Raw genomic sequence first — 26,783 nt, 5'->3', positions numbered from 1 at the left:
GTGTTGAGCAAAAACAATTCTCGAGGATCAGAAGCAGATGCTTTCAACACATGCAGCCTGCTATATATAATGTTACTTTCATTTTTTGTCGATGACATACTGACTTTGCCGCTGCCAAAAGTGCGTGCAAAAGCCTGCCAGCATAATGAGAACAATTCATAAAACAATTTTTTCAACTGTGACACAGGAGTCGGTCGGCGACAGCAACTTTGCTCCTAAAAAGTGTTCCGTTTTATTTTGCGAGACGCGGGCATAAAGCCTGCTAGTATTTTGTCACACCGAAAACCAACTTTAGGGCCAACTTACAGTTTAGCCATTACAATTTTGGAACACGCTCCATACAGAGGAATGCATTCAAAGCAACTATATACGACTATTAAAAAATATGAACACTCCATAAAATAATTCTTACGTAAAAAATATTTTAAAGCATTTGGATTTTTAGAAGTTTTGGTTGCCCACAAATCAGTTCAAAAATTACTGTAATTCGGTGTACCGTTTTCCTGAATGCAATGCTTGTCAACTATCGCAGCGTATAAAAACACAGTGTTGGTATTAAAATGGCTTTTGTATATAAATGTTGAGCACCATTAGTAATTTATTAGTATATTTATTTTACTGCTATAAAAGCCATTTGGCTGAAGTGATAGAGTGGTATATCCTATCGAATTATACTGATAATACAAAGCGTTATTGAACGCATGCAATGAGAGAATCCGAGCGATGTTTGGGGGTCAATTCGGGCTGATATTATGCGCCTTCGTTTGACTCTCTCGCATTGCAGTGACAAGTCTTTTCGGATTTGGAGGGTTGCGAAATCTTTCCAACTTGCTGCTTTGCACCTTTCCAGCATTCTTGAATTAATTTCACGGGACGAATGTCCAGCGTTTGAATAAAATACACTGTTGCGGGGTCTGGAATACGAGATGATCCTTTTCTGGACTGGGATATTCATTATTGATGTTGGTTTGACGCGAGTTGCTCCCTTACAGAGAGGGTAACCCATCTCGAAAGAAATAAACCGAAAAGAGTTAACACATATAAGTATGTATTTTAACTTAGGGGGAATGATATTGAAATTTATTTTGCATTTTTCCATTGACTTCTAAATTCCTAGCACGCAAAAATTGGAGCAATATTTAATAGCTGTAAATTCCGGGAATCACACCTGAGCGAGTCAGACACAAAGGTATGCGGCTCATTTCCACTGGAAGCTCTCAATATGTAGTTGTGAGTATGCGGAAAATGCATGAACGCACAACGTATTAACCAGCGCGGGATCATGGAAACATATTATTGCACCTCTGGCATCAACAGAAGGGTATTGCGAGCGTTGCTCGGCTAAACACATAGCAGTTTCGCCGCAAGTGAGAGCTCCATTGAATTAATCAGAGCAATTGTGCCTGCCTCCGTTTTCTGTTGTGTCGCCCGAAAGGAAGCATATAGGAGAGCTGCGGAATTTCTGGATAACGGCTGACAATGAAACAGCCTTGCTGACGGGCACACAATCATAATATGCCTCGCGTTCCGTTGTGTTTGTGGCACACACACACACACGCGCGCGCGCGCTAACGCTACTCTGCTCGGCCTGCTGCGCCTGCATGAGTGTAATTTGGCATTAATTTAAGCCCCCCCATGCGTGCGTGAACAGTCATCACTAGGGCCATTATCAATTTGCGAGAGGCGGCATTCCTGCGGCGACGCCTGCCCGGCCGCTCTCGCAGCAGATGCCGGGAATTAGTCGCGATTCTCTGGTTTTGGATTCGATTGTGCCTTGTTGGACGGGTGTCCGTTCTTCTCAGACGGTCACATTTGTCAAGGGTTGAGTGATTACCGTAGTGGTTTCGTAAGGTTAGTCGAGTGCTTAGCTGACTCTCAAGGGTTGACACCGCGAATGGTGATATATGGTGGTTTGATGGAAAGGCATCTCAATGGCCGGCGCCGAAAATGGCATCTTATACCGCGAAGGGAAACGTAATTGTGTCTATCTACACAACTTAATAAGCCTTCAGTACTGCCACAGCGGTAGTTCCACGCTTGTATGCTATTGTTTACTCTTCGCTTTTCTCTTGTAAGTTGTAAAATACAAAAATAAAATTGTGCTTTTTTCTATGAAAATTGTGCAAAGAGCAAAACTCTCGACTGACGAGCGTGTCCAAGGAACATGGCTGCTTAATTAAATTGAAAAAGTTTTATGAACAATCAAACTTTGAGAATTGCGGGCAACAAAAGTTGTGGCGGCAAGTGAGGCGGAGCAACTGCTTCATTGCTAACGTGCCAACTGCTACAGTTTTCTGCCCTCTCACAATCGCTGTTTTGAAATGCAAATCGCAAGTGACTTCAAAGTTTTCAGAATAACGAAACACTGGAAAAGAGCATATTATAATTTAGAATCAAGACTTCGAGATATGTGTGTAGCAGTGAATGCTCTTTTAGAGAACGTTTAACACGTCAAACACAATCTTCCATTTTCAAAATTGTATACTCTTAACATCAGTGATTGTTTTTCATTCTAGACACGTCAGCTGCAACAAAATAGTTGGAACAGTCATGCAATCATCTATTTTTCCACGCACAGAACGAATGAATATTTCAGGTAGATTTAGCGGCCGCAGGAGGGAATATAAGGAGCTAGCACGTCCTGAATAATTTTATTCTCTTTAAAGAATAAGAGATCCAGCCGAGTCGCTGGATGTGCGTGTGCATGCATGCGATGTATAGAAAGTAGCAACCCACTCATGGATGAGAACCCCTGAGACCGCACCGCTCGCAATAAGCCACCATGAATATTCAAAATACCCGGAGAGCACGGAGAAAAAGAGAAGGTAAGTTTAAAAAAATGCGTCTTCAGTGCAGTTGTATCAGGCTGTAATGACACGTCCCTTTTGTGAAATTTGCATTTTCGAGTGCTCACACTCATTCGGCCAACCCGATTATTCGCGAGCCTGTGTATATACGTTCTCATTTGGAAGGCGAGGCGAGCCCCGCAATGTAAGATATGAGACGCTCTTGCTCGGCTGAACCACGGCTCTCTTGTGCGAGTTAGAAATTTAATAAATTTATTCGCAACCGCGCGTCTGAAATACATGCACATGTACAACGTGCAAGTGCTGAGCCAAGATCGGCGTAATGGTTCTTCAGCCGCATAATTAATGCAGCATGATTATAATAATTGTGAGCTTGAGAATTTTTCTACATTCACAAGAGAGTGGAAATGCAAAGAAAAAACACTAAAATTTGAATAAGGGAATAATTTTGAATCCGTTAAATAAAAATTAATTGTGTTTCATTGTACAGATGAGCCGAAATATGCTTTTTTATTGTCATGGAATTGAATTTTGCTCATGTAAACGAACGTTTTTATTGAAGGATAATTTCATTTTGATAATTTTTGATTCCATTTAAGTGATCACCGATAAGTTGTGATTTTCATAGTTCATCAAGAAATTTTTTGATTTGAATATAGATATATTTAGTGGGATTTGATCCTAAAAATATTAAAACATATATGCAACTCCAAATCCTAATTATGCTCACACAATGATATTAAATTGTTAATGGTATTTTTCTTCTTGACTGTAAGCTGCAAAAATTCCAAAAAGTGCCCTAATAAAAAACTGGATAAGTGCGGTGGAAAATAAATCAGCAGGCGGCGCCGGTAGGCAATAAAAGTGCCTGCGCGCATTTGCAATCGTGTTGGCTGCCTCGAAGCGTGTTATTTTTTCAGCAAGCGTTCCCCCTGGAACAGTGCAACTATGATTGAGGAAGACCATATCCTAGACTACCAAGAGCCACTTGATATTTTTCTCACACGGCCCACCGTTCGCTCTAGTGTAAATAAAGCTTTTTTGTTTGCCTTCTTGCATATGTTTGCCTCGTCTATTACTAGCAACTGGAGAGGCAAAAGAGGGAGAGAATCGCAGACACGGGCACAGCTCTCCAATGTGGAAAAAACACGTTTACGTGGATGTAAAGGCAGGCTGTACGTTAACACACTCTGCCGTTTTTTGCAAATGGGCGGTGAGAAATTCTCCCTGCAAAAAGTACTATTGTGCAGCCTTCCTTCACGTGCTATTAAAGCAAATAACACTCCTCTAACTGGCGTTGCCTATGGTTTTTTGTGAAAAAAAAAACTTCAGCAAAGTATGATTTGCAGCATTTTTATGAATTTCTGAATTATATATTTAAATATTATTTAAAATTTATGTTGAATATAATTAAAACCAGGCTTCATCCTCGTTGTCAATAAAAGAGAAATTCGTCGTCTTTCTCTTTTATTGACAACGAGGATGAAGCCTGGTTTTAATTATATTCAACATGAAAACAACCTCGAGTGGTCGCATTTTTCAAATATTTAAAATTTAGTTGCGATTTTAAATACATACAGAATCATGCTTTGCATTCCAATCACAAATTAAAAATCTAGACCTGATTTTAAATTATATGAGTTGATGGGATATATAATAGTTGCAGGAAAATGGAACCAGTCGAGCGGCAACCTTTCGATCCTCTTTTCTCCAAGCTGTCCTCAACTCTGGTTGGTGCAGTGTGCAAAATTCCGAGTCATCCATCAAAACATGCGAGATTTTTGCACTCAAGTGTGTGTTTTTTATTGTTTCATCCGCATCAAAACTGCGGAGGTGGAAAACGAGCCGAGGGAAAAAAATCGCGACTCGGATGCTGCATTTCGACGTAAAAACAATGAGGAATTTGCATATGTTCACTTGAGTGGCTGTAAAAATGAAGGAGCGCCCGACGCGCGTGTTCATGCGAGCGTTGCGATGGAAAATATTATACTGAGCGTATTCGCCATGCATGTGTGTGACGGTGTGCTCTTTGAAAAAGCTGCAGGCACCTCGTCTGTGCTCGCTCGTGCGCGAAGCCTTTTCCTGTTATGTATTTCAGTTCACTGTGTCGTGTTGTGTTATGCCCTGGCAAAATTAGTGAATGAAATTTCCTATACAAAATATTCATGTAATGTTAGTAATTTTCCACCCTAATGATCGGCAATAATTTGTAGCTCTAAAATAATATATCTCTACAATTATAATTACTCAATAAATAAACTTGTAATTCGCAACTCAGCACACCAGTCGTTTCCACGGCGCACAATATTATTAATCCAATGCAGTGGGTGACATGAAGCGTGATGATCAGTCTGTATAAATAATTAATCAGTTAAATCCTAAGTGTGATTTATGGGCATTTTCGTTTCCCTCTTTCATCTTATGCATTCATCAACTACAGCGCGTCTAGTGTTTGGGGACATAATAAATAATTGTAAGAAAACTAAAAATAAAGTTAAAAATTAACTCAATATTGTTCATTCTAAACTATTCGCGTGCTCTAGAATTAAGTTTCAGATAATTCGGATTAATAATAAAACTCTGCCTTTAGTTTTAGGTGTTTTTTTGTTGCAACTCAAGAACGGTGAAACCACAGTCAAAATCATCTTAATGCTCGGTTTCATCCCTCTCGCAGGGTATACTTTAAACAAAAGGGCTACAGCAATCCCTTAAAAACACGTGTTTACTAATGCTCAACCCCAAACCACAGCCCCTACGCATCTTTTACGCACACGACTACTCGCGAGAAGCTGCGACAAAAGGCCTTTTTTGCTGTCGCCCGCCAGCCTCATTTTTCGCCGCCGAGTGTCACAGAATAATAAAAAAGCGCGATGCTATTACGAGAACGAGCGACTCGTTTTTCCAGCGCGGCCGGGAAGAAGAATTTTATAGGTGGGAAAGCATTAGAAAAATGCGCGTGCCTCGTCGGGGCTAAGTAGCAGCATTTACTTGACGAAGTTATGAAACGGCGAATAATAACGTGCACCGCATCAGCGCCATCATTTATCACATCAGTTTGCGTGAAAACTTAATATGCCGGCCCAATATATCACTCCTCTTGTGTCATTTTTCCGCGCTGTCGCCATGCAGACCTCCTTTTGCTACCTTTTTTCCATTGTCCCTGGCTCACGCGAATTTTTGCAGCATCACATTCGAATGTGCGACTGCTGTTTCTCCCTTGCAATCAGAAAAAGGTTCATTTGCCGCTTTTTTTATCGGGCGCAAAATGACAAGTGCTCTCGCCAATCCAATATTTTTGCATGCATTTGTTCTCACTTTTTGCGCACAGTTTTTCACAATGAAAAAAGAATTTTAGCTCTTCATCGCGTGGCAGCTATTTTAAATGGACTGCTTCGGCTCTAATAAAAGCTAGCAAAAGTCTCCTTTTGTAATTCTAGCAACTGAAATCGAAAATCAATGCGAAAATGTTTTATTGAATTATATTTATGTCAATGGAAAATTTGTTTACTGTTCTGCTTTGTTTCGCATTTTCACGCTGTTAACACACAATATTGTAAAAACAAAGGGAAGCTTAATAAAAACGCTTGTTTTAAAAACAAATGGTTCGAATATTACAATTTTTTAATGTCAATAAAATCTGTCGCAATTAATAAATTAGTGTGCAAAACTCTTTTGCAGTAGGTATAATTGTTATTACTAAAAATTCATTGTTTTTTTATATATTCCCACTGTCTTAATAGCATCACTTTGACTAAAAGTCAAGTTCTGTCTATCTATATTTGGTTGGAAAGATGACGTAAATAAAACTTGAATGAAATCAATTTTGTCGTGCAACTATTGAAACAGTAAATTGTGGCACGGTGTTGATATTGATATTCTGTGCGCAACCTCAAAAGTGTTGGTAGGAAGGTAAATAAAGAAATATTACCGCATTTGCTGCTTTGAAGCAAAGGAAATCGTAAAGAACGGCTCGGCCGCGGTCAAAGAGTGTTTGCTGTGAAGCTCAAAGATATCTTCAGTGATGCCAAAGGGTTTCCTGTCTCAATTTATTTTTCCAACCACCACAAGGCTTCCAAGGTATAACTCTTAATTTCCCGTCCCTGAAGCTGTGGCAAGATAATGTAAACACTGAACGCGGCGGTATACCGGAGAAGCACGCCTCGCGACTTGAGTGTCAAAGTTTGCGGAAGAGAAGGAAGCGTCGTAAACTATGTGCGGTATTAAGTCAGGTGAAATTCCTACCTGCCAGGATCGCCAGGAGGAGGCAAGCAGTGCTGGCTCGAATGAAGGCCATCGTGTCTTCTTGCTTCTTGAAAGACGGTGTTCAAGCGTAAGTGAAGAAGCAATCGTGGACCAAGTGCGAGGTGAACGGTGCTCGACGCGAGACTGGCTGGCACGGAGCCGGCACCCCCCTAGAGAGGGTGCGCAGCCGCCCGTTCGCCTACCCCCGACGCCGGCCGGCCGCTTATTCGCCGCGCCGGAAAATTCTCAAAAGGTGTCTCTGTGCCGGAGATTCACGTCTGTGCCCATTTAGACATGCAGGTGCGATAGCCAAAGTCTGCCGCCGGCTTCAAACATCCCCAATCAAGGCTTCATTCACCCCGCCCGACCCACACACCGGTGACCATATTATTATCGCGCGTGTTCTGCCTGCTGTTGTCTGCTATAATGTCCAGCCAGCAGTTTAACAGAGCGAGTCACGGATAATGTGGGTATGCAACGTGCGTGACAAAAACGTCGACCAGGTTGCATATTTGTTCACTTAATTGAAAGTCTGGGTTGTGTGAGGAATGCAATGTAGCTCTTCTTTATTAATTCTTGCAACACCGTTGAGCAGATTCAGATATAATTATATTTTGCTAAGCCAGATTATTTCAGGGAGGCTCTAAAAATACGTCAACATTTAAGAACAAAAAATTGATTTAGGTCATAAAATAAAAAAAGCGGAATTTTAATCTGAATAATACCATTTAAATTTGAAGTGTTGTGCTGCATATATTAAGAAGGAAATTTGTTAAGAAAAAATATAGCTGTGCATCCAAACAAAAATAATTGAAAATATGTGTGACCATAGCCAAGAGATTATTCAAATTTGTGTTAATTTTATTAGTTAAAAACACTGGAATACTATCAATAGCGCATTGGTAAAAACTTAAAATGTAACTGAAAACCGCCTTTTCAACAGTCATTCAGACTTTTAAAATAATTAAGTATAATGCTTTAATAACTTCGCCGTATTCTGTCAGGGATAGTCATTAAAAAGGCAAGAATTGTCTAACATAGCTTTGAAATAGTCGATAGGTAGTTTTCTAAAGCAGGTAAGATCCTCAAATTTCCAGCCTAGCCATATTATGCTATAGCTGTATATTAAAAGATTGCAAACAATACATAGTTAAGTAATCCTGCTATGTATTTTCAATACTGGCAGGAGTGCCATTTATTAATTCAAGCATTTGCATTCTTTCTGTGCCGACTGATTAACCGAGTCAAGCGAAAGCAAACATTAAACTAATCTAATTAAGCATTGCAAATGTCAGTTCATGCATCAAAACGATATGAGTTGTTGCAAAACTAGCCAGACCTCAAGTTAATCTCTTTATCCTCTTATTACAACTCAATGGTGAGTTTGGCAAAAGCTAGACCGTTGCTTGTCTTATCTCATTTTGCAGTTGCTCCATAGCTTTAACCAAAGCTATTCATCTGATTTGATAGGTTCAGGATTGATGATTTTCTAAATTAACCAGATTAAGAGGTTCAGAGCAATAATTTATTCAAAAGAATGCAAAATGGTGACTGAAAACAAAATATCAGGCAACCAATTGACGCACAATTAAAGGAGGAATAAAACAAGGCCAGCGAAAGATTATCGCTATCCATGAATGCAAATCTGCAAATTCAGCTGTAATTGTATTTAAGTTTACGGATCTCTGTAAATTGGCGGATGACCTCTGGTGTTACTTGGGCTCTTCGTTTTTGATGTTCTCCAACCAAAGCAGTCAAAAGGGTGATCAATTCCTTTTTCAGCTCACCAGTGAGCATTGCCCCACTTGAATAATCCTAAAATTTAATAAGTTAATTACATTCACAAGTTTCCTAAATTGAATTAATTTACCTGTTTGATCTGCGCAAGTTTCTCGTCATCTTCCAAAAAGAAGGTCAAGTACTGATATGAAATATCCACATCGCAGTTGCCTCCCTTCTCCCTGTGCTCCTCGACCGTTGCACAACCTCCAGAGAAAGCATACTTGTTGATCTGTGGGACAGCAATAGGTTATTTCGTAATCACGGCTTGAGACGAAATCTACTCTCACCTTGGTTTTAATCTTCTTAGGCGAGTCATCAAGGTAGATTGCAGTGTTTTCATCACTGGCAGACATTTTGGTTTGGGCACCCTGCAGCGCAGGAAAGAAGGTGGAATGCATCAGAGCTGGTTTGGGCATTCCGATGCGAGGAGCGACATCACGCGTCATACGGAAGTAAGGGTCCTGGTCGATTGCACAAGGAATGAGACAAGGCAGCTTGGCATTTCCAAAGATGAATGGAAACGATGTCGAGAAAGACGGACTGGCTTGAATAGATGGAAAACTGATTTTTCCAATGACGTCACTGTCGCCGAAGCCAAAAATTCCTTTCACTTGATTGAAAGTGACACATTTCTGGATCCTAACCATGTTTTGGTAAAAAGCTGGGCATTTCCTGATGAAATTTTTTTAGCTGTCAATCCCTACTTGTTTCCAAATCATTATTACCCAATGAAGTCTAGGTCAGAGAATATAAAGGTCTTCTCTGGATCAAAGCCAACAGCAATTATGTCCTTCATATTTTCTTGACTTAACTTGAGAGCTTCTTCTACTTTAATATCCTTCCACAAAGTCTTCTCATCATCAGTCAGTTGGATCACTAGAGGAACATCAAATACATCCTGAAGCCACCTGAAAATATAGTACCATCAATAAATGCCAATGATTAATTCCTTTAATGGTCTAATCATACTTTGTAAAAATGAAAGGGATTAGGTGCCCAAGGTGCATGGCTGCAGAGGAAGGCCCTCGGCCAGTGTACAGGTAAAAGGGTTTCTTTTGCTCGTGGGCCGTAAGGATGGTGTTTAAATCTCTGTGCGAGAAAAATATTCCTCTTCGAAGAAAAGGGTGAGCTCGTTGTCCTGTCAACTTTTCGAACCTCTCGATGACAGCTTCATCGATTTTTGAGCTGCCGAATCGCTCTGAAAATATCACAGTAACTTTCGTCAACACGACAATCCAGATCAATAAGTATGATCATTACTTATAAGTTTTTCATAATCGATGCCTGTTTGCGACTTGCTTGTCACATTCCATGGGTCAACAACGTCGTCCTCCTCTGTGCCCGAGGCCGAGATCTGGACACAGGAAAGGTCAACGGCAATTTTTTCTTCTGCCATTTTCAAATTGATGCTTCTAGCGCTTTTAGCCTTAGTTCTTAATTCAACTGACAGCCCGATTTGCTTTTAGAGAACAAGTTTTTAGTTCAATAACAACACTGACAACGACGGCTGACTTGGGAACAGTTGAGAACGTGGTCGTCCTCAAATCAAATGATCTCAATGATATTTTAGGAAACATCTGACGAAGACATGAATTGTACGCATGCGCATGATGTGTGAAGTGAATCCCTCAATTCTTTTAATAACCGCCCACATTTTACTCCCATGTGCTTCTAAGCGCTTCTAAGTGTGAATTGTGAACGATTGTGAATGAGCTTTTGTTTTTATAAACGAAACTACTCCGGTTCGCAGCTATCGAGCTGATTTGATCAAAATCAAACCATGGACACAGCAAAAGTAGAAGCAAAGTATGTATAAGTTAAAGGCTCTTTCATAATGAAACATTATTAAGGTGGACTCATGCTTTCCGCTCAATTTACAGTGAAATGTATGTATCTACTGTGATGCTAATTCATTTTCATTTATAGGATTCTTGACGTACTGAAGAGTGCCCCTAATGGCATTGATGAGAAAGCCCGCAAGCAGTTATTTGAAGATTGCGATAGTAGCAACATTTTGACTATTTTCAATGGCTTATTGGCCCAGGTTTGTGGCTGCGCTTTCGTTCACATTATTATGCTGTATAAAATCAGTTCAGCCCTATGCAATCACATACATACGTACTATAATATAACGTTACATTGTGCAACATTTCCCATTTGATGAGTTTGTTAAAATTACATTTTTCGCCGCCGAGTTAGTTTTCGCCTTCCTACTTTTACATGGGATTCTCATAAGAACTGGCGAGATGTGTAACCCGGCAGAAACTGTAGCTTTTCCATAGTTTCCATTAACTTACAAAATTTAAACATTTTAGCACTCATGCAAATAATATATTAAATTCGCTATTTTTAAATTACAGGGCAAAATTGAAATTTTAGCAGATGAACATAAGAATCTGATCTACAAACTGAAAGAAGCCAACCTCATTCCAGGACTCGAGAAAATTGAGGATCAAATTGTTTATGATCACATTGCACGTTCAGGAGACCAAGGTATCTGGATTCGGGATATCCGAACCAAGACAAATCTACCGAATCACACATTAAACAAAATACTGAAACAACTGGAGTCCAAAAAATTGGTTAAATCCGTCAAGAGTGTGCTGGTAATAGTTAATGTGGCATTCTATTTTGAAATATTCATATCTCTATACCCAAAGGCTGGCAAAAGGAAAGTATACATGCTGTATGATGTAGAGCCAGACAGCCGAGTCACTGGTGGCACCTTTTATCAAGAGCAAGAGTTTGATGTTGAATTCACTGATCTCCTCACTCAAGAAACTCTGAAATTCCTTACTGCGAAGGCTGAAAGTGTTGCCAAAATGGAAATTGGGCCTCTAGAAATTCTCACACGTTCCTTTGTGACAATCTCGGAGATACTGAAATTCATTTGTAGACTACAAATTTTCAATGTAAGTTTTGAATTTAAGCTATTTACATTACATTCAAATTGTACTGTATTTCAGGTTCAAATCAAAGAGAATGACATACAAAAAATCTTACAGTGTCTAAGTTTTGATGGAAAAATTGAATGCTCATCAAAGGTTGAACCAAGTGGAGTGACTGTAGAATGCTTCAGAGCAGTTGCCCCTCTAATTAGCACGCCTAGCATTGTGAGAATGCCCTGTGGAGCATGCCCTGTAAGATTTCGAAACATGCATTTAATTTTTCGTGTCGGATGACAACCTTAATTATAGCTTTCAGAAAAGTGCTCTCTGACTGGAAGGATAACTCCTAGCAATTGCAAATATTTCACAGATTGGCTGCATTTGGATCCCAACGAGTTGATGTAATCAATGCTCACATCGAGAATATTGTTATAAAGAAAAAAATAAAATGTATAATTACATAGTATCTAGGAACCAAGTTTTCAACTTTAGGAACATAAGGAATCAATGACTTTGCGTCATCTTTTCTGCATTTAGTGCAGTATTAAGAAATCGGTTAGGAGGGGCTTTCCCCTGTGGGCATTTCATTTAATTCTTAATTGATGCTACTCCAGCCTTGCCTCTTTAAATTTAATTAAAAAATGTATAGGAATTTAAGCTCCAATTTGGCAAAGGGCTGCAATAGTTATGTCCACTAGGCGAGTTGTTGACGATTTCTTAGCAAGTTGTAGCGATTTTTTTTCAAATATTTCTGTACTCTGGAGTGGGTTAGTCGATTGGAGAAGCCATTGGTTAAGTTGGTTATTTACGGTTTTTTGGCTGAATTATACGGGTTTTGGTGCATCATTTATTTTTAGTAGCCTAATTCAAATGTGAATGTGAAGGTCTCTTCAAATAGAAAATTTCTCACGTGAACTGAAAATGTTCGCTTTCACTCAGATTTCCAGGCCTTGTACTACGCCGTCATTAACTTCATCCACATTTTAGTGTTTTTATGTTCCTTTGACAGTATGGCAGTACGAACACTTAACGCTCGAAGGAGAACTTAAAAATAGAGGGATTTAAACGGTTAAAAATGGGCTATAGTTTTTCCTTGTCGATCATTGGAAATTGGCAGCCCAGAAAGAGATATTTTTTAGTTTTTGGTTGTAAATGACCTATTATATCCCTAATTATGTTTCTAAAAATTAAATTGGCTAAAATGAGGTTTCAATTTATAATGCTTTTGTTAGTCAGTTCTCTCACAACATGATTATCATTTTCCATTGAGCTTTTAAATTTGTTAGCTTTCTCCCGCGCTAATGTAAGGTTCCCGTCTTTGCAACCAGCTGTATTCTCTTCTGTGAACTCCTTGTCCGCTGGAAAATCTGTTCAACTGACTGCCCAGTTTTCAATCAAAACAGGTATTATTTCAGCATTTTCCTCTCAATAGAAACAATATCATTGAAACTCTAATTACTCTGCGATTAAAAAGTTCTGGTTTCCCTTTATTAACTTTTAATTTTGTAATATTTATCAATGTTAATGACAAGGTTATAGCCGCTTGCCTGCTAGCCTCTAACGCTGAAAAAATCATAATTTTAATCCATATCTCTTGGGAAATTTCAGAAAAATGTCTGGAGCTGCAGGAACCGTTGGCCGACCGATGAAGTACCCCTACACCTTGTCCGCGAAAATAGCCCAGTTCCCTTTCAAATGGCACGTCAACAACCAGTGGATCTGGAAGTACTACCTCATTGGAGTAGCTGTCTGCACCCCTCTTTTCTACAAAATCCAGAAGGGTGCCAACTCACCCGCCAACAAGGCTAAGTGGGCCGAGTCTCAAAAGAAGTCTGGCCATTAAGTCCTCTCGTGAGCTAATTGTGTACATTAAAAATGCCGATTTCAGCTGGTAGAATGGAAAAGCGAAAATAAATGTTATGTTCTAGTTAAGAATATGTAGCTTTATTATTCAAATAACAAAGTTTATTATTGAAACTCCTGGATTGCTTGTAGTCGCTCCCTTAATTCCTGAGCAGTGTATGTTCGTTTTTTCTTCTCTGGTGGTGCCTCCAAGGATTTAGGCTGATTCTGGGACTGTTAATATATCACACTTATAAAGTTTCGGTTACTAAAATTAACATCCTGTTTACCAGCTGCACAAAATATTCTGGAGAAACTCCCTCTAAAAACAAAATCCTGTCTTCAATTTTTTTGAGCCTCGAGTAAATGTCTTTGGAAACAGGCTTCTCCGAATTTTCTAGATTTAGATGTTTCTCTATGTTCCGCAGCCTCTCTCCTACTCTCGGGGGAATCTGCATGAATCAACTATGCAATTAGTGGGAATGGACACAGTCAGATAAATTTACATTATTTTGCACTGGAGTTAGCGAGGTGCTTTCTGCTTGTACCAAAGCAGGCTCCGGTCCTCTTGTCTGTGGGCCCCATTCGTTTGTGACTCTGCTGACTGAAAACAAAGATCATCATCAGATTGAAGGTGTATGACATTCAGTTACTTTTAAGGTGACTCCTTCCTTCTTTCCGAGATACGAGCACAGCATTAACACGAGCACATGAGTTGTCCATCTCTAAGAGATCTCCGCTTTCCTCATTTGCTATTCTGGGGTTACTACAAAAATCTCTGATGTTCACCCTGTCGATATCTTCCCTCTTTTTTCGTATCAATGCATCAATTCTCCGCCTAACCTATTTTTAAATTATAATATATAAACGAGTCTTGATTTTACCTACTAACTACGAATCATCAACTGTCTAGGTGTTAGCAAATTAACTAATAAGCAACAAACCTCCTCAGGCTTAGCTGTTATTTGGATTAAATCCTCAGGTACATCAGATGATTGTTCAATCTTTCTCTGTGTTTTTGGAGCTGAAAAGTGATAAAAGGTAATGATTATCAAATGAAATTCAATTTTTAACTGTTAGAAAAATATATTTGAAAATCTGAACAATCCTCTACAGTTTAGTGTTGCTAACAGTTTCTAAAAATGCAGTTCAAACTGCTTCAATAAAAAATGGATTTGCGATGCTTAACATAAACCCAGGTTCCAGGTTTATTTGGAGGATAACCTTGAACCCTAAATATATAGAGTTTCGATGTCATTTCATGCTAATCACAGCAGCTTAAGAAGGTTGAAAAAGTTACAGTATATCAAGAAAATTAGTATTGGATTTGAAATAAAACCTGTGGTTCAATATCCACAAAAACAAAATATTGCACCAGTTTAACAATAAACTATCCCAGAAATTTCCCAAAACCACAAGCTATGTCCCATCTACCAATCATCATCTATTTGTGAGGTAGATTATTATTGCTCCATGCACATTCTTTATTGGCTTTCCACTCGGGCTTGCTACAGCTTTGGTCATCATAAACCTCTTTTTTCCAAATAGGCACCTGACCTTTGAGGGTGTTAATTGTGTATTGCACAGCTTCCAGCGACTCAGTTCGGTGCTCTGAAGAAATTGCGATTACCACGCTCGCTTCACACACAGGAACAGTCCCTAGTCTGAATGACACAAATTAAAATCAATGCTATGAAAACACGAGATATAAAACGTACCTATGGTAAATGGCAATGTTTTCCACTGCCCATTTTCGTCGAACCTCCGCGCACAATTCCTTCATGACTTTGACCGCCATTGAATCATACGCCTCATAATCCAACTGCACTACCTAATATTCAATTTAAATCTATTTCACTGCTCATCAATTTTTAATATCCCAATTACCTTTTTCTCGTCAAAATTATCTCTTGTGGTCCCGACAAATAGAGAAACCGCGCCACATTTAGGAGATGTGACAGCTGCGGTTGCTTCTTCCACGCTGAGCTTGTCATAAGTCAATTTCACGGTGTCCATGTTAGCCTGCATTGATATTGATGCGTTACAAAAAATTGAAATCAACTGTCAGTTAATCAAGTAGGTATTAAATTATTTGTACCTCCACTCAAAGGGGGAATTACTGCAATATGGTCACCAGGCTTTAAGTTCAGCTGAGTATTTTCAGCGTCTGGGTAGTCCTCGTTGATGGCAAGGATCAAGGAGTTTTGCAACTTTTCCAACTTGAAACGCTGCACGATTTTCTTGAATAATGTGTCGTATGTCTCTTCCTGTTGGACCTGGATTTCAGACTCTCTTTCTCCACTAATTTCTCTGGCGCTTGCAAATAGTAGCACTTTAACTACAATAGGTTGACCCTGAAAGACAAAAAAAAATGTCATTTACATGACATTTTTCACTTTGGCAATTAGATAACTTTGGTAAAGTCAGCAAAAACGGCAAAAACTTAAATAAAATGTAATCATGCAATGAAAATTTGTGGTAGTAATGTATGTTAGACTATACATTTTTGTGTGACCAAAAGATGCGTAATGTAATACCATGCCATCGGGTGTGTGCCCAAGTTGGATATGAAATCTACTCCGCCGAAGTAGTCAACGACATCAGCTTTCATGCAGTTTGAGAGAATATTGACTCGGCGAAACTTGTCCAATAATAAATCAGGTTTACAGGGCAGTCTTTCAGTTCAAAGGTTTTACCGAGATAAGTAAAGATGCTGATCATTCGACTGAATCGACAAGAAAATACTGACAAGTCGTCTCCTATCTGTTGTTGATTAATTTACCCTATCTATATCAAAATCATATGATCACGTTGAAGATGCTGAGCGAAGAGCTGCCCGTGCGTGCCCGGAGGTACGCTACGCACTCGGCACTGCCACAAGAGTTACGCCCCTTTTCTCTCCATGCTCCAACTTTTTTAAAACGTGTCGGCGGGTAGGGAAGAATAATAATTCGAACGATGGAAGCTAGGGAGGAAAGGATGGAGCGTGAAATATCAGCAAATTTTGAAGACGTGGAATATGAAAGACCTGCTGGTAATTTAGCGTAAATTGCGCTTTATTGCTCACGTACAGTACAGGTGTACGCTGCGGCTTTCTACGCTGTGTTTCCTACAAAATTACGGATTTTAAATAATATAATTTATTTTAAAGAAATTTTCAAGACAAAATCACAGGATAGTGAAAGTGGAGTCGCGGCGGTTGGCGGGCAGCAGAAATCATTGAATGGAGACGCTACATGATTCGTGAAAATATTATCGAGTCCAATGTGATAAAGTAAGTCTTTTTGACACAGCTTTTGAATGAGGATTATATACCTTCAATTTTAAACTCACTGATTAAATTTTTGATCGTGGCGCTCAACGATCAGTATATGAATGCGCTCGAGATTGTTATTTGATATCAGACTGGTGCGTTATTTCCCAGAGAGCGTTTGTGCTTGCCACTAAGCAGCGGACCATGCGCTTTGGCAGACGAAACAAAATTTCAATCAGGTAAAATTATATGCCATCTGCAATAATACTGCCTCCATTTTGCTTTTAATGTGTAGTGGAACTATGATGGAATGTGCTGATAATTTCAACTGTCATTTAACAGTATTTATTTCTTATTTTGGCTTAAGTAATTATATAAAATTTACATTTTTAAAACCAATTTTTGTTTTATTTGTCTATATGTAACAGAGAAATATAATTATAGCTTCCTGAATAAGTGAAGTTTTTTTAATTAGTTCATTGCTAGAGTGATAAAGATCCCAAAATAAAAATTTAGTAGAAATAATATTGTCATCACAAATATAAAAATGACTCATTGATCGATTGGTCTCATTAAATGACAATCGTAATTCCATTATTTCAAATTCCCCTAACCTTAATTTTTTTTCGCAAAGCTCTGTAAATCACTAAAATAGACAGATCGAAAATTTAAGACCGTAATTGTAAATCTGATTCACATACCGACAGGCTACACCGATCCAATAATATTGATACCAGTCGTAAAACCAATAAAAAAGCAGGGTTTCCCTTTTCTAAAATTTTAAACTCACCAAAAACTTTTTCTCTATTTTAATATTTATTTGATTAATTGTCAATCTGTAACAGCAATTAATGAGTTGACAGGAACCTCTCTTTAATAATTAAATCTTCAAGTATTTTATCATTTGACGGGCTTTTTTACAATTGTAAAGTATGTCTTGTTAATTGGTTCGTTTGCCTGCATGCGTAATTTGTTTTGGCAATAACATAAGACAAATTGAAATTTGTCACAATTGCAATGGTTTTGACGTATTAGTGCGGCCTTTGCCCTTTAAAAATCTATCTAAATGCTCGTCTGCTATATCCACTTCCTTCCATTAGAACTATTTAAGTGATTTAAACAATTCTCAATCAGCGTATTAAATATTTGCCAATGCATTATTTTTTTAACTTGCCAGCTTTCGTCGTACGTACTTTGCACAATCAATGCAGCATCATGAGCAAGCGTTGACAAACATTTTTGCAAGATTAACGCCCTTAATTTATGGAGGATTTAAAAGATTAAAAATTCCAAATTAAAATCAAAAGATTACGTCTGCATTACAGACGAATTACAGAGTAATTCATAATCCCCTCATTTTCATTACTGGGTACCTTTAATTACATTTGCACAAATATTCACCGAACCCTCTATGCATTCGAAAGATAAAAGAGCAGATCGATCAACCTTGAAATGAGATATTGTGCAGCAAACATAAGCTTGTTTGCCCGGTATACACCCAATAATAATCTCTGCTGGTTTTTTGGTCTATAATCTAATCTCAAAGAGAGTACTTCTCCTGTAAATATTTCCTTCCCAATTCATCAAAGGCTATGACTCACGAGGAAACACTCGTTGGACGCTGCGTGTAGTTAGTTAGTGGTGAATTCATTGAATTTGTGTTTCCTGACATTATTTAAATCGAGGTCGAAATTTTTTCTATTTGACAATTTTAGCGGTTTCCAGAGATTTGAAAAATATTTTGCAAATTGATCTTAAAATACCAAATTGTTGAAATTGAGGCAAAAGTTGTTGTTTTGACCAGAATTGTTAATTAAAACTTCTAGCATTTATTTAGTATTTCTAATATTATAAAAATTTGAAAATCAATTGTATAAAATATAGATTTTCCCAGTCACTTAAATAGAGCAGCGCGATATATTATATGGAGCAATATTATCTAGAGTCATTCACGAGCTAAATTAGCGCCCTGCCCCCCAAGAGCTCTTCCGTAATTAATTAAAAAATAAAACATCAGACGGTTGAAATAGAGTTTGTGGAGTCACTATAGCGATTGTCGCTAACCCGCAGCTGACCAACAGTAAACAACCGGGAATCCCCATTTGGAATGATTCAGTATACGTAGTCCAAATTAAACAGGGTTTCTTGCTTAACGCGCCATCCGACGCAATGGACCGGAGTGATCAATATATATTGTATTTTTAAAGCATCTACCTCTTAAAACCCACGTCACAAAACAATCTCACTGATTTCTGGTAATTATTAAAAACGCCCTACTAATAAGAAAAAATTATTACGAGTCACATATGTACTTTGATAAATTATACCAAAACGCGACTTCCTTTGCATGGACAAAACTATGGCGCCAACAGGATTGTGTACTCCTAGTATATAGCGTATATTTAACTAAAAAATCTGTCCCATCATAATAATAGAATTGTAGATTTAAGTAAAGAAAATAAAGTAATTATGGCTCTAAATTAGCTACTATACAAGACCAAAAAAGAACATAAATACAATCTGTTAATGCAAATATCAAATTATAAAATTAAACCACAATTAAATTTAAATTAATTAAACAATTGTATTATTAGCGATTAATATTGTTGTAACGACCAAACTGTTGTGAAGCTCTGCTGCATTGGACGCATCCGGAACAGAAAATGGAACTAACACTGACGCCAATGCGCGAGAGTGTAAAAATGCCGAGAGGGATCCGGAGAAAAATCCTTTTCTACAGAGGAATATTTCAAAGCCAACCACGTAAATAATACTATAATATTCTATTTAAAACAATATCTTAAAATATTTTCTTCTTTCAGAGATCTGGACACTCTAATTCATTTAATAAAGGGAAGTTTTGGGACAGGGGTGTTCGCAACACCATTTGCATTTGCCAATGCTGGAATGGTCACTGGTCTTTTCGGCTCGCTCATTATTGGCTTTATTTGCTCCCATTGTGTTCACATATTGGTAATTAATTGTGGTCTAATTAACAATTTAACAAATATGAGATTTTCTTCTTAGTACTGAAAAGTGAAAATAGTAAAATATTATCCTTGCGGATATACTGATCTTTTTCCAATAGTCTGAGTTTATGATCAAGTTAAAGCCTTAAGTTTTTTGTGCCTATCTTTAAGGTAAAAAGCGCTCACGAATTGTGCTGGAGGCATCAAATTCCAGCTTTAGGATTTGGTGGGATTGCAGAAGTGACATTTAGAGAAGGACCAGAAAAAACCCGGAAGTTGGGCGTGGTAGTTAAGTAAGAGAATTTTATTAATTAATTCGTTAAGAAACGTTAAGTTTTAATTTCAGAATAATTATTCAAGTGATGGTAATGATTATTGCCATTGGAGTGTGCACGATTTTCCAAGTATTCGTCGCTGCCAATGTTTCGCAGGTTTACACAAGAGTTAATTTTTATAATATGTTCCTGAAAGTTGTTTTGTTTTTTTAAGGTTATCAACTTCTACACAGATTCAAACATCGACATCAAGTTGTATATTTTGATGGTGAGCGTAGTAGCTGGAGCACTCGGTATGATCAAAAGCCTGCGCGTGCTAGCTCCATTCTCCCTCTTGAGCAACGTTTTAGTTTTGGCTTCCGTTATAATTGTGTTCATTTATGTGTTTGATGATCTTCCAAGCATTACGGAGAGACCAGCCTTTATGCCTGCGATTAGACTTCCAATATTTTTCAGCATCATCGTCTATTCCCTTGAAGGGATAAATGTGGTAAATATGATAAAAAATACAGTTTAATTCTTTATTTTAAATTGATGAATTTGATAAATTGACTATCTTTATTGCGGGATTTATAAAACGCACTATTTTTTCTGCCAAAACTATTGAAGTAGCTAGTAAAGAGCATAATTAATTAATACAAAATAGATTAAAGAAAAGTAATGACAATGAAGTCCTTGCCCAGAATGGCACAACAGGGGAAGGCTCAACAATAGAAATCATACAAACGTTTCAATAAATCGATCGCACTTAATAAAATCTCGCACTCTCGCACGCCTTGCAGATTGAGGGATGCTATGCCGCTGAACAGTCTGTTGCAGCGGGTGGTATAATTATAATTTCTGTTTTACACTACTCGAAATTTGAATGTCTTCAATGTTTTCCGCAAGGTGGATAATTTTCAAAATTTTGTCTATATTGGGAAGTAGGGTAATGCTATTATTTTAATTATTTGTTTATGTTTTTACGGACAAACTGAATTTACAGTGCAAATTTCTACACTCGAACATTTCAACACTAAAATATATATATGTAATAATAATTCGTTCCCCCAGGTCATGCCTCTAGAGAACAACATGAAAGATCCCCAAAATTTCCTTGGACGCTTCAATGTTCTGAACACAGGACTCGCTATTATAGTCTGTCTTTTTACTTTCGTTGGTTTCTTTGGCTATTTGAAATATGGAGAAAAGACTCAAGGCAGCATATCTCTCAATTTGCCCGACGATGAAATGTATTTTACTTCTCAATACTTTTTTTTCTTTAATTTTGAATCCCATATATCAAAACAGATTGGCACAATCATCAAAGATAATGCTATCAATTGGCATTCTTCTGAGCCATCCACTGCAGTTTTATTGCGGAGTTGAGTTTACTTGGGCTAAGCTATCACCAAAAATTGAGAAAAGGTGGCCAAAATTCAGCGGCACTTTGGGAGAGTACATTTACCGCCTCTTGCTCATACTGATTACGAGTAAATGAGTTATCTAAAAATTAATTGAAAGGAATTCACGCGGTAAATTTTCACTTACAGCGGGCTTAGCCATCGGAGTTCCTTTTTTTGACGCTTTGATCGGCATAGGAGGGTCGGTTTGCCTCTCAACCTTGGGCCTGTTGTTTCCCACAACGATTGAGACGATCGTTTACTGGAGAAAGTGGGGCAAATGGAACTGGAAACTTTGGAAGAATATCCTGATTTTCCTATTTGGTCTACTTGTCTTTGTCACTGGTCTCGCAGGAAGTATTGTAACACTCGTGATTTCCTTCCAAGGAGACGGAGAACCGGAAGAAGGACTTGTGCAAAGCTTAAAACAGTTCACTGACCAGTATAGATTTGTTTAAGAATATTGACTGTAGTAGAAATTGTGAATACCAAAAAGAGCATTAGTTTTTTAATGTTCCCATTTAAAAAGATAGATAAATAAAAAAATGAGAAAACATGTTTGAAGTCTTTAATTTTAATAGTGAAATCTTAAAAAATATTGCGCATATTGTTTAATTGCACTGTGGCTCTTGGACCCCAGTACAAGCTCTAAATAATATTCTACGCATTGAGAGCGTGTAAGCGTAAATATATTTGTCATATTTTGGAAATAAATTATTATTTTCATGTGTTTATTTTGCTTGTGTGACTCTTTTGTAGTTTCATGGAAAATAATTTCAACAATGAACTACTATTCAAATATTCTGTAAATTAAATCGTTTGTATGAGAGGTCAGCGCGGTTAGAGTGTCTTGTTTGATTGATCGTCTTTAAATGTCATCTACTTATCTTTCAAAGGCGATAAAGACGAATCAGTTGAACTTTTGGGAAATTCCAGATAGATGAGGTGTATATTCAATTCATTTTTTGTTTAATATATATTATGCCTCAAAATTTGGGGATACACGTAATCAGCCGCTGCTGTGTGACTTAGATATTTCAATATGATCCAGCGCCACCCCGATCTTGAAGTCAGAAAAATGTTTAGTGCGCCAGAGGATATGGACTCCGCTTCTTTATTTTGGATGACTTTAAAAATTATGCAGCTGTGCAAGCAACCGTGTGTCGAAATTACGCGGTGAAGAACTTGGAGCACCAGCCTTTAAATCTCGCGATTATATAGTAATGACCTCCATGCGTATTTAATATTATGCCTTTTTCCATTTTTTGCTTCATTTGCGCTCATGGAAAGTGTGAATTGCATAGGCATGGATTTAAAGTGCGCAGCTCGTCAGATAGTTGGTTTTGTATAATATAATTTTAATCTCAAAAAGCACTGCTTAGTATAAAAGTTAAGTGGGTTCACCATCTTAAAACAGCTTTAGTCAAAGGGAATCCGTTTTGCGTTACATTTGAATTATCTAATAAATTAAAGCCCTATTGTGTGTTAATAAATAATTAGTGTTGCTTAATAATTTAAAACCCCAAAACTTAAATGATTTAAACTCAATTTCAGGTGGAATCATTATATTAAGGCGTTGTCCAGTTTTTTTATTTGCGTGACTAATTTCAACTAAATTATGCAAATTAAAAAAACGCAGTGTTTAAGTATATTAATGTTCGCATACGTAAAATACTCCAGAGATTGGGTGCTGCTGCATTAGCGTGTACACAAATGCGCCGTCAACTGAGCCATAGAAACAGTTGCAGTTCGACATTGTCCACAAAAGCAACGAAATCATGCTCGTGAAAATTTCTTCCCAAACTTTTCTTTTAGGATTCCTGGTAGCCTCAATTATAGCTTACTCTGATAAGATGGATTGTGGGATAGAATCCAAAACTAGTGTGCGCAACGGGACGGTGATCAAAAACGGAGATCTGCTCACTTCTGACGGAAGAATTTACAAAAACGGCACATTCTGGTACGAATACAACTGGTGGTGGATCTGTCCGTGCCTGATGCCTGGACCTTGTATAAGGACATGTGGTAAGTTTTTCGTTTATTTTTTATTTAGCTCATCAATGAAAATTTCCACTTTTTCTGTACCTTTTCTTTCAGCTAAGGCCCCAAGAAACGAAACACTATTAATCGAGATTTGGGATGGCATTAACTCTACATCAGTTGGCCTTACGGATCATTTCAATGTTGTTTATGATGCATTTTGTCTCGACAAGACAGCTCTTGTTGGACCAGAAGCTAATAATTCCTACGAATTTTTATCTAATGGTACCTTAGTGATACTCAACGATGGCTCCAATGCATCATTCCACCCTGAAATTTACTGTGTTGATTTCACGGTAGTGCCCCAGAATTTGAGAGCAGGAGTACAGTTTTTATATTTTGCAATATTTTCCAGGAGGAACTTCAATTGACTGCATATGAATGCTATGACTTCCGAAATGAAGAGAAAGATATTTGGATCGATGTTATTCTTGTTACAAACATGTTTTTCACAGTCCTAGCGTTTTTAGCATATCAATTTTTGCCTGAAACAAAAACATTGCACACCCAGACAATTTGTGGCTACACATCAAGCTACTTCGTTTTCTCCCTGACCCTTATTTTCTATTATCACAACGAATTTTCAGAAGTTTTCGTCTACATTATCCGTAAAGAGTTAATATTATATATAGCAACGGCCAGTCAAACTAATTATTTAAAATTTTCACAGAGCTTATTTCCCCGTGTGCAATGCTTGCATCATTTTTATGGGTCACTGTGATGTGTTTCGATATTTACACTACTTTCAGGTGGATATTATTTGCTTAACACTTAAATTCAGAAGTAATTATGAAAAATATTTTTCTCTCTGTTTTCACAAGGTCATTCAAGCCAAAAAAATGCAGCATTAAATTTTGGCAAGCATCTGCCTTCGCATGGGGAAGCCCAGTAGTGGCATATGCCTCCTGTATTTTGTGGAATTTTCTCTCATTGGTATTAACGTCGGAAGCCGAAAGAGCCACAAGGTTAAATGTTCTAGGTAAAACGTCAGATTTATATTTTTATGCTAATTTATGCATGGTGTGCGTATATTTCTGACTAAATTTTACTCAATTACTAAGTATCATTTATTTTTCAGATCAAACATTTGAAGACACTCTGCCAGTCTTTGTTTTCGTCATAGGAGCAACAATTTTGATCAACGTAGGTTTGCTTTTATCGACCAGCTTCAATGTATTTAAAGCTATATTGGAGGGCATGAGGAACTTGCAAACCAGCGAAAGCAGAATTCAGTCTTCGGAAAATGACGTCAAGCAGTTTCTATTGGTATTCATTAAGTTGTTCATTTTAATGGGTGGTGACTTTGCTCTTGTTATGGTGGCAATTATTTTACAATATCAAACCCTGAACCAAGTTCTTGTAACTATTGTAAGTTGTCGAGGACTTTTGCTGTTTATATTGTGTATGAAATCTAACAGTATCACTCAAAGTCCCTCCTGGAAAGCTTTCAAGGATTGCTTGAGTCGGAAACCGCAGACATAATTTTTGTATTTTATTTTTTCATCATTTACACTAATAATCGAGGATATTTGTGGGATGGTATGGTTACTATGGGTTTCTCAAAATTGAACAAATTGAAACAGTTGGCGCCCAATAACATAACAAAATATGGAATTAGACTTGTACACGCCACATCTATTTTAATTGGTTTGGCTGCTAGACTGAAAAAAGTATGAAGATATAAACGGACTGGTCCTCGTTAGTTGTTGGTTTCAGTTTTGAGACTTTTATTGTTCTACTCGACATGTTTCAGCTCCAACTGGCGCCATAATCACGAGATTGTATATTAGTAAACATTGTCATGAAATATTGTAATGTATATGTGACATGTTTAAAAAATTGTCAAAATAAGAAATTAAATGCAGCTTCCTCAGAGTAAAGAGAGCTGTTTTCCATGTTTTTACAGAAAAGGTCCTGTTTTACTAGTTTCGCCTATATACTGCTACTGGCTACAGCCTTAATTCTCATGAGCTAGAATGGGAACATGAGTTTCAATTCGAGTTTATTTAGAAAGTGTTTGTAGAGAAATATGAAAAATAAATAGCTTGCGCTTCACACAGAGGAAGCAGCATTAAAAATCGTCAGACAATTATGACAAACTCGCGTGCTCTAGCCTTCATTGGCATCTACCAAGAATATGTTAATAAAAAAGGTGTTTGGTAACCTGAGTGAATTAACAAATTGTTGGCCATAGATAATAAGTTTTAAATTATCTTGATTATATTAATGCAGTACAATATTCCGAGTTTGTGTCAAATATGATCAATGTAGGTTTTTTGCTTCTATTTTTGCACCAGTTGTCAAAGAAGAGTGTTCCATCACAGCTATTTAAATTATTGCTATAATCCCCAGCACATAACATGTGACAAGTAGTTTAATTAATGGATGGTATTAAAAAATAATGTTAATAAAAGCCAATCCAAATTTCCTTTTCTTTTTTAATTCTCAAAATAAACCAAAAATGAGCAAGAGAATTCACATTACTGCGGTTTTTCCGTGGCCACGACTCAGGTTGCAAATCAAAGCTTGCATTTCATATTTTGGCGAAACACACGAAAAACTCGTTACGGGCGCATCGCGATGACTTATTCAGTCTGTTTTTATTAGTCTTTCGCTAGCCTTGTTGCCCATTTTCATCCGCTAACGTTATTATTTGACAACTGACCACAATTCAACTGTGTACATATATATTACTTCAATTGTGATTTTTACTAGAAAATTCAGTATGTACATAAGAGGGAAATTAAAAATGAATAATTATTTTTCCGCTTTCAGGGATGCTTATTTTTTCTGTCATCGTCATTGCACCAAGATAAACTTGACGGCCGTCGCATGGGATAGTCCGTTTTTTTCTGAAAATGAGGATGCAAGGCGCGTCGGTCGCACAGATAGTCAACGTAAAGTTAGCATAAAAATGCCTTACTTTTTACAGCTGATGCGCGCACTATATGCTAGTTAATTAAATGCTCATTTGGGCTGAAAAGTAGTAAAACAGAACGGCCGTCTCGTAAATTCGACTCGCTCTCGCTGCAGTTTTCACGCTTTTTATATCTCGCTGCACGCAGTGTTTGCATGAGAGTGGTTGAGCGGGTATGCCCCACCGGGAGCAAAAACATGAAGTCTACATAATAACGACACTATATCGTCACTATCTAATTGCTCCGCTGACACGCCAAGAGCAAAACACAATTCACCAGGACCGACTTTCTGGTCGTATTAATTTAAGGAAAAAAGAACCTTGCAATATGATGGAGTTTTTCTAAACATATACATACACGTCCTTATTGAATTCATGTCCTTTAG

At 37.7% G+C, this 26,783-nt stretch overlaps 7 protein-coding genes across 9 annotated transcripts in view; 4 read left to right on the top strand and 3 right to left on the bottom strand.

Moving 5' to 3' along the window:
- LOC135938281 (uncharacterized) overlaps window positions 1-7,300 on the bottom strand; it is an 85,311-nt gene extending 78,011 nt beyond the window's left edge. Inside the window, exon 1 of one of the 2 annotated variants that reach the window (XM_065481879.1) lies at window positions 7,050-7,300. In XM_065481879.1, the coding sequence (XP_065337951.1) occupies window positions 7,050-7,101 (52 nt within the window). In that variant the 5' untranslated portion in view covers window positions 7,102-7,300. The remainder of the gene's footprint in view (window positions 1-7,049) is intronic. The other variant, XM_065481878.1, reaches the window with a different exon arrangement.
- Window positions 7,301-8,552: 1,252 nt separating this feature from the next.
- Window positions 8,553-10,365, bottom strand: TrpRS (Tryptophanyl-tRNA synthetase). Its single transcript, XM_065484534.1, has 6 exons — window positions 10,092-10,365; window positions 9,801-10,029; window positions 9,557-9,739; window positions 9,119-9,503; window positions 8,920-9,060; window positions 8,553-8,864 (listed from the first exon to the last, which is right to left on the bottom strand). Exons 1-6 carry the CDS (start codon window positions 10,225-10,227, stop codon window positions 8,703-8,705), a joined length of 1,236 nt encoding a protein of 411 aa, XP_065340606.1. The 5' UTR covers window positions 10,228-10,365; the 3' UTR covers window positions 8,553-8,702.
- A 112-nt stretch (window positions 10,366-10,477) lies between these two features.
- Window positions 10,478-12,185, top strand: Polr3F (RNA polymerase III subunit F). The gene is made up of 6 exons (XM_065484535.1): window positions 10,478-10,637; window positions 10,758-10,875; window positions 11,192-11,437; window positions 11,492-11,743; window positions 11,798-11,971; window positions 12,029-12,185. Exons 1-6 carry the CDS (start codon window positions 10,612-10,614, stop codon window positions 12,122-12,124), a joined length of 912 nt encoding a protein of 303 aa, XP_065340607.1. The 5' UTR covers window positions 10,478-10,611; the 3' UTR covers window positions 12,125-12,185.
- A 779-nt stretch (window positions 12,186-12,964) lies between these two features.
- On the top strand, window positions 12,965-13,654 carry roh (reduction of Rh1). The gene is made up of 2 exons (XM_065484350.1): window positions 12,965-13,122; window positions 13,328-13,654. The coding sequence occupies exon 2, from the start codon at window positions 13,332-13,334 to the stop codon at window positions 13,560-13,562; it is 231 nt and encodes a 76-aa protein (XP_065340422.1). The 5' UTR covers window positions 12,965-13,122; window positions 13,328-13,331; the 3' UTR covers window positions 13,563-13,654.
- Mocs2B (Molybdenum cofactor synthesis 2B) lies at window positions 13,637-16,418 on the bottom strand. 2 transcript variants are annotated; one of them, XM_065484349.1, is made up of 10 exons: window positions 16,258-16,418; window positions 15,660-15,915; window positions 15,449-15,583; window positions 15,280-15,392; window positions 15,041-15,225; window positions 14,506-14,585; window positions 14,215-14,404; window positions 14,068-14,165; window positions 13,852-14,013; window positions 13,637-13,795 (listed from the first exon to the last, which is right to left on the bottom strand). In XM_065484349.1, exons 3-10 carry the CDS (start codon window positions 15,575-15,577, stop codon window positions 13,688-13,690), a joined length of 1,065 nt encoding a protein of 354 aa, XP_065340421.1. In that variant the 5' UTR covers window positions 15,578-15,583; window positions 15,660-15,915; window positions 16,258-16,418; the 3' UTR covers window positions 13,637-13,687. The 2 variants fall into 2 exon arrangements, with proteins under 2 accessions (XP_065340421.1, XP_065340420.1); XM_065484348.1 differs by having other exon boundaries at window positions 15,119-15,225.
- A 531-nt stretch (window positions 16,419-16,949) lies between these two features.
- On the top strand, window positions 16,950-21,998 carry LOC135940665 (proton-coupled amino acid transporter-like protein pathetic). Its single transcript, XM_065485640.1, has 9 exons — window positions 16,950-17,053; window positions 19,446-19,577; window positions 19,637-19,787; window positions 19,955-20,076; window positions 20,130-20,214; window positions 20,273-20,548; window positions 21,112-21,290; window positions 21,349-21,530; window positions 21,591-21,998. Exons 1-9 carry the CDS (start codon window positions 17,019-17,021, stop codon window positions 21,896-21,898), a joined length of 1,470 nt encoding a protein of 489 aa, XP_065341712.1. The 5' UTR covers window positions 16,950-17,018; the 3' UTR covers window positions 21,899-21,998.
- A 1,179-nt stretch (window positions 21,999-23,177) lies between these two features.
- LOC135940772 (uncharacterized) lies at window positions 23,178-25,908 on the top strand. Its single transcript, XM_065485815.1, has 6 exons — window positions 23,178-23,465; window positions 23,538-23,776; window positions 23,836-24,088; window positions 24,151-24,229; window positions 24,302-24,459; window positions 24,559-25,908. The coding sequence occupies exons 1-6, from the start codon at window positions 23,219-23,221 to the stop codon at window positions 24,960-24,962; spliced, it is 1,380 nt and encodes a 459-aa protein (XP_065341887.1). The 5' UTR covers window positions 23,178-23,218; the 3' UTR covers window positions 24,963-25,908.
- Window positions 25,909-26,783: the final 875 nt, after the last annotated feature.

Source organism: Cloeon dipterum, chromosome 3 (genome assembly GCF_949628265.1).
Source record: "Cloeon dipterum chromosome 3, ieCloDipt1.1, whole genome shotgun sequence".
NCBI classification, from domain to species: Eukaryota; Metazoa; Arthropoda; class Insecta; order Ephemeroptera; family Baetidae; genus Cloeon; species Cloeon dipterum.
Note: the sequence above shows the minus strand (reverse complement) of the source record. Positions and strands in the feature narration are given on the sequence as shown.

Excerpts from the sequence above, each read along its gene's own strand:
- TrpRS (XM_065484534.1), bottom strand. The coding sequence starts at position 10,227 with ATGGCAGAAGAAAAAATTGCCGTTGACCTTTCCTGTGTCCAGATCTCG. Across the intron at positions 10,030-10,091 it reads CGATTATGAAAAACTTATAA|AGCGATTCGGCAGCTCAAAA; the intron begins GTAATGATCATA and ends TGATATTTTCAG. Across the intron at positions 9,740-9,800 it reads ATCCCTTTCATTTTTACAAA|GTGGCTTCAGGATGTATTTG; the intron begins GTATGATTAGAC and ends CTATATTTTCAG.
- Polr3F (XM_065484535.1), top strand. The coding sequence starts at position 10,612 with ATGGACACAGCAAAAGTAGAAGCAAA. Across the intron at positions 11,438-11,491 it reads AATCCGTCAAGAGTGTGCTG|GCTGGCAAAAGGAAAGTATA; the intron begins GTAATAGTTAAT and ends CTATACCCAAAG. Across the intron at positions 11,972-12,028 it reads TGCCCTGTGGAGCATGCCCT|CTTTCAGAAAAGTGCTCTCT; the intron begins GTAAGATTTCGA and ends CCTTAATTATAG.
- roh (XM_065484350.1), top strand. The coding sequence starts at position 13,332 with ATGTCTGGAGCTGCAGGAACCGTTGGCCGACCGATGAAGTACCCCTAC.
- Mocs2B (XM_065484349.1), bottom strand. The coding sequence starts at position 15,577 with ATGGACACCGTGAAATTGACTTATGACAAGCTCAGCGTGGAAGAAGCA. Across the intron at positions 15,393-15,448 it reads ATAATTTTGACGAGAAAAAG|GTAGTGCAGTTGGATTATGA; the intron begins GTAATTGGGATA and ends ATTGAATATTAG. Across the intron at positions 15,226-15,279 it reads AACATTGCCATTTACCATAG|ACTAGGGACTGTTCCTGTGT; the intron begins GTACGTTTTATA and ends TGTGTCATTCAG.
- LOC135940665 (XM_065485640.1), top strand. The coding sequence starts at position 17,019 with ATGCGCTTTGGCAGACGAAACAAAATTTCAATCAG. Across the intron at positions 19,788-19,954 it reads CCCATTGTGTTCACATATTG|GTAAAAAGCGCTCACGAATT; the intron begins GTAATTAATTGT and ends CCTATCTTTAAG. Across the intron at positions 20,549-21,111 it reads CCCTTGAAGGGATAAATGTG|GTCATGCCTCTAGAGAACAA; the intron begins GTAAATATGATA and ends TCGTTCCCCCAG.
- LOC135940772 (XM_065485815.1), top strand. The coding sequence starts at position 23,219 with ATGCTCGTGAAAATTTCTTCCCAAACTTTTCTTTTAGGATTCCTGGTA. Across the intron at positions 23,777-23,835 it reads TTTACTGTGTTGATTTCACG|GAGGAACTTCAATTGACTGC; the intron begins GTAGTGCCCCAG and ends AATATTTTCCAG. Across the intron at positions 24,089-24,150 it reads AGTTTTCGTCTACATTATCC|AGCTTATTTCCCCGTGTGCA; the intron begins GTAAAGAGTTAA and ends AAATTTTCACAG.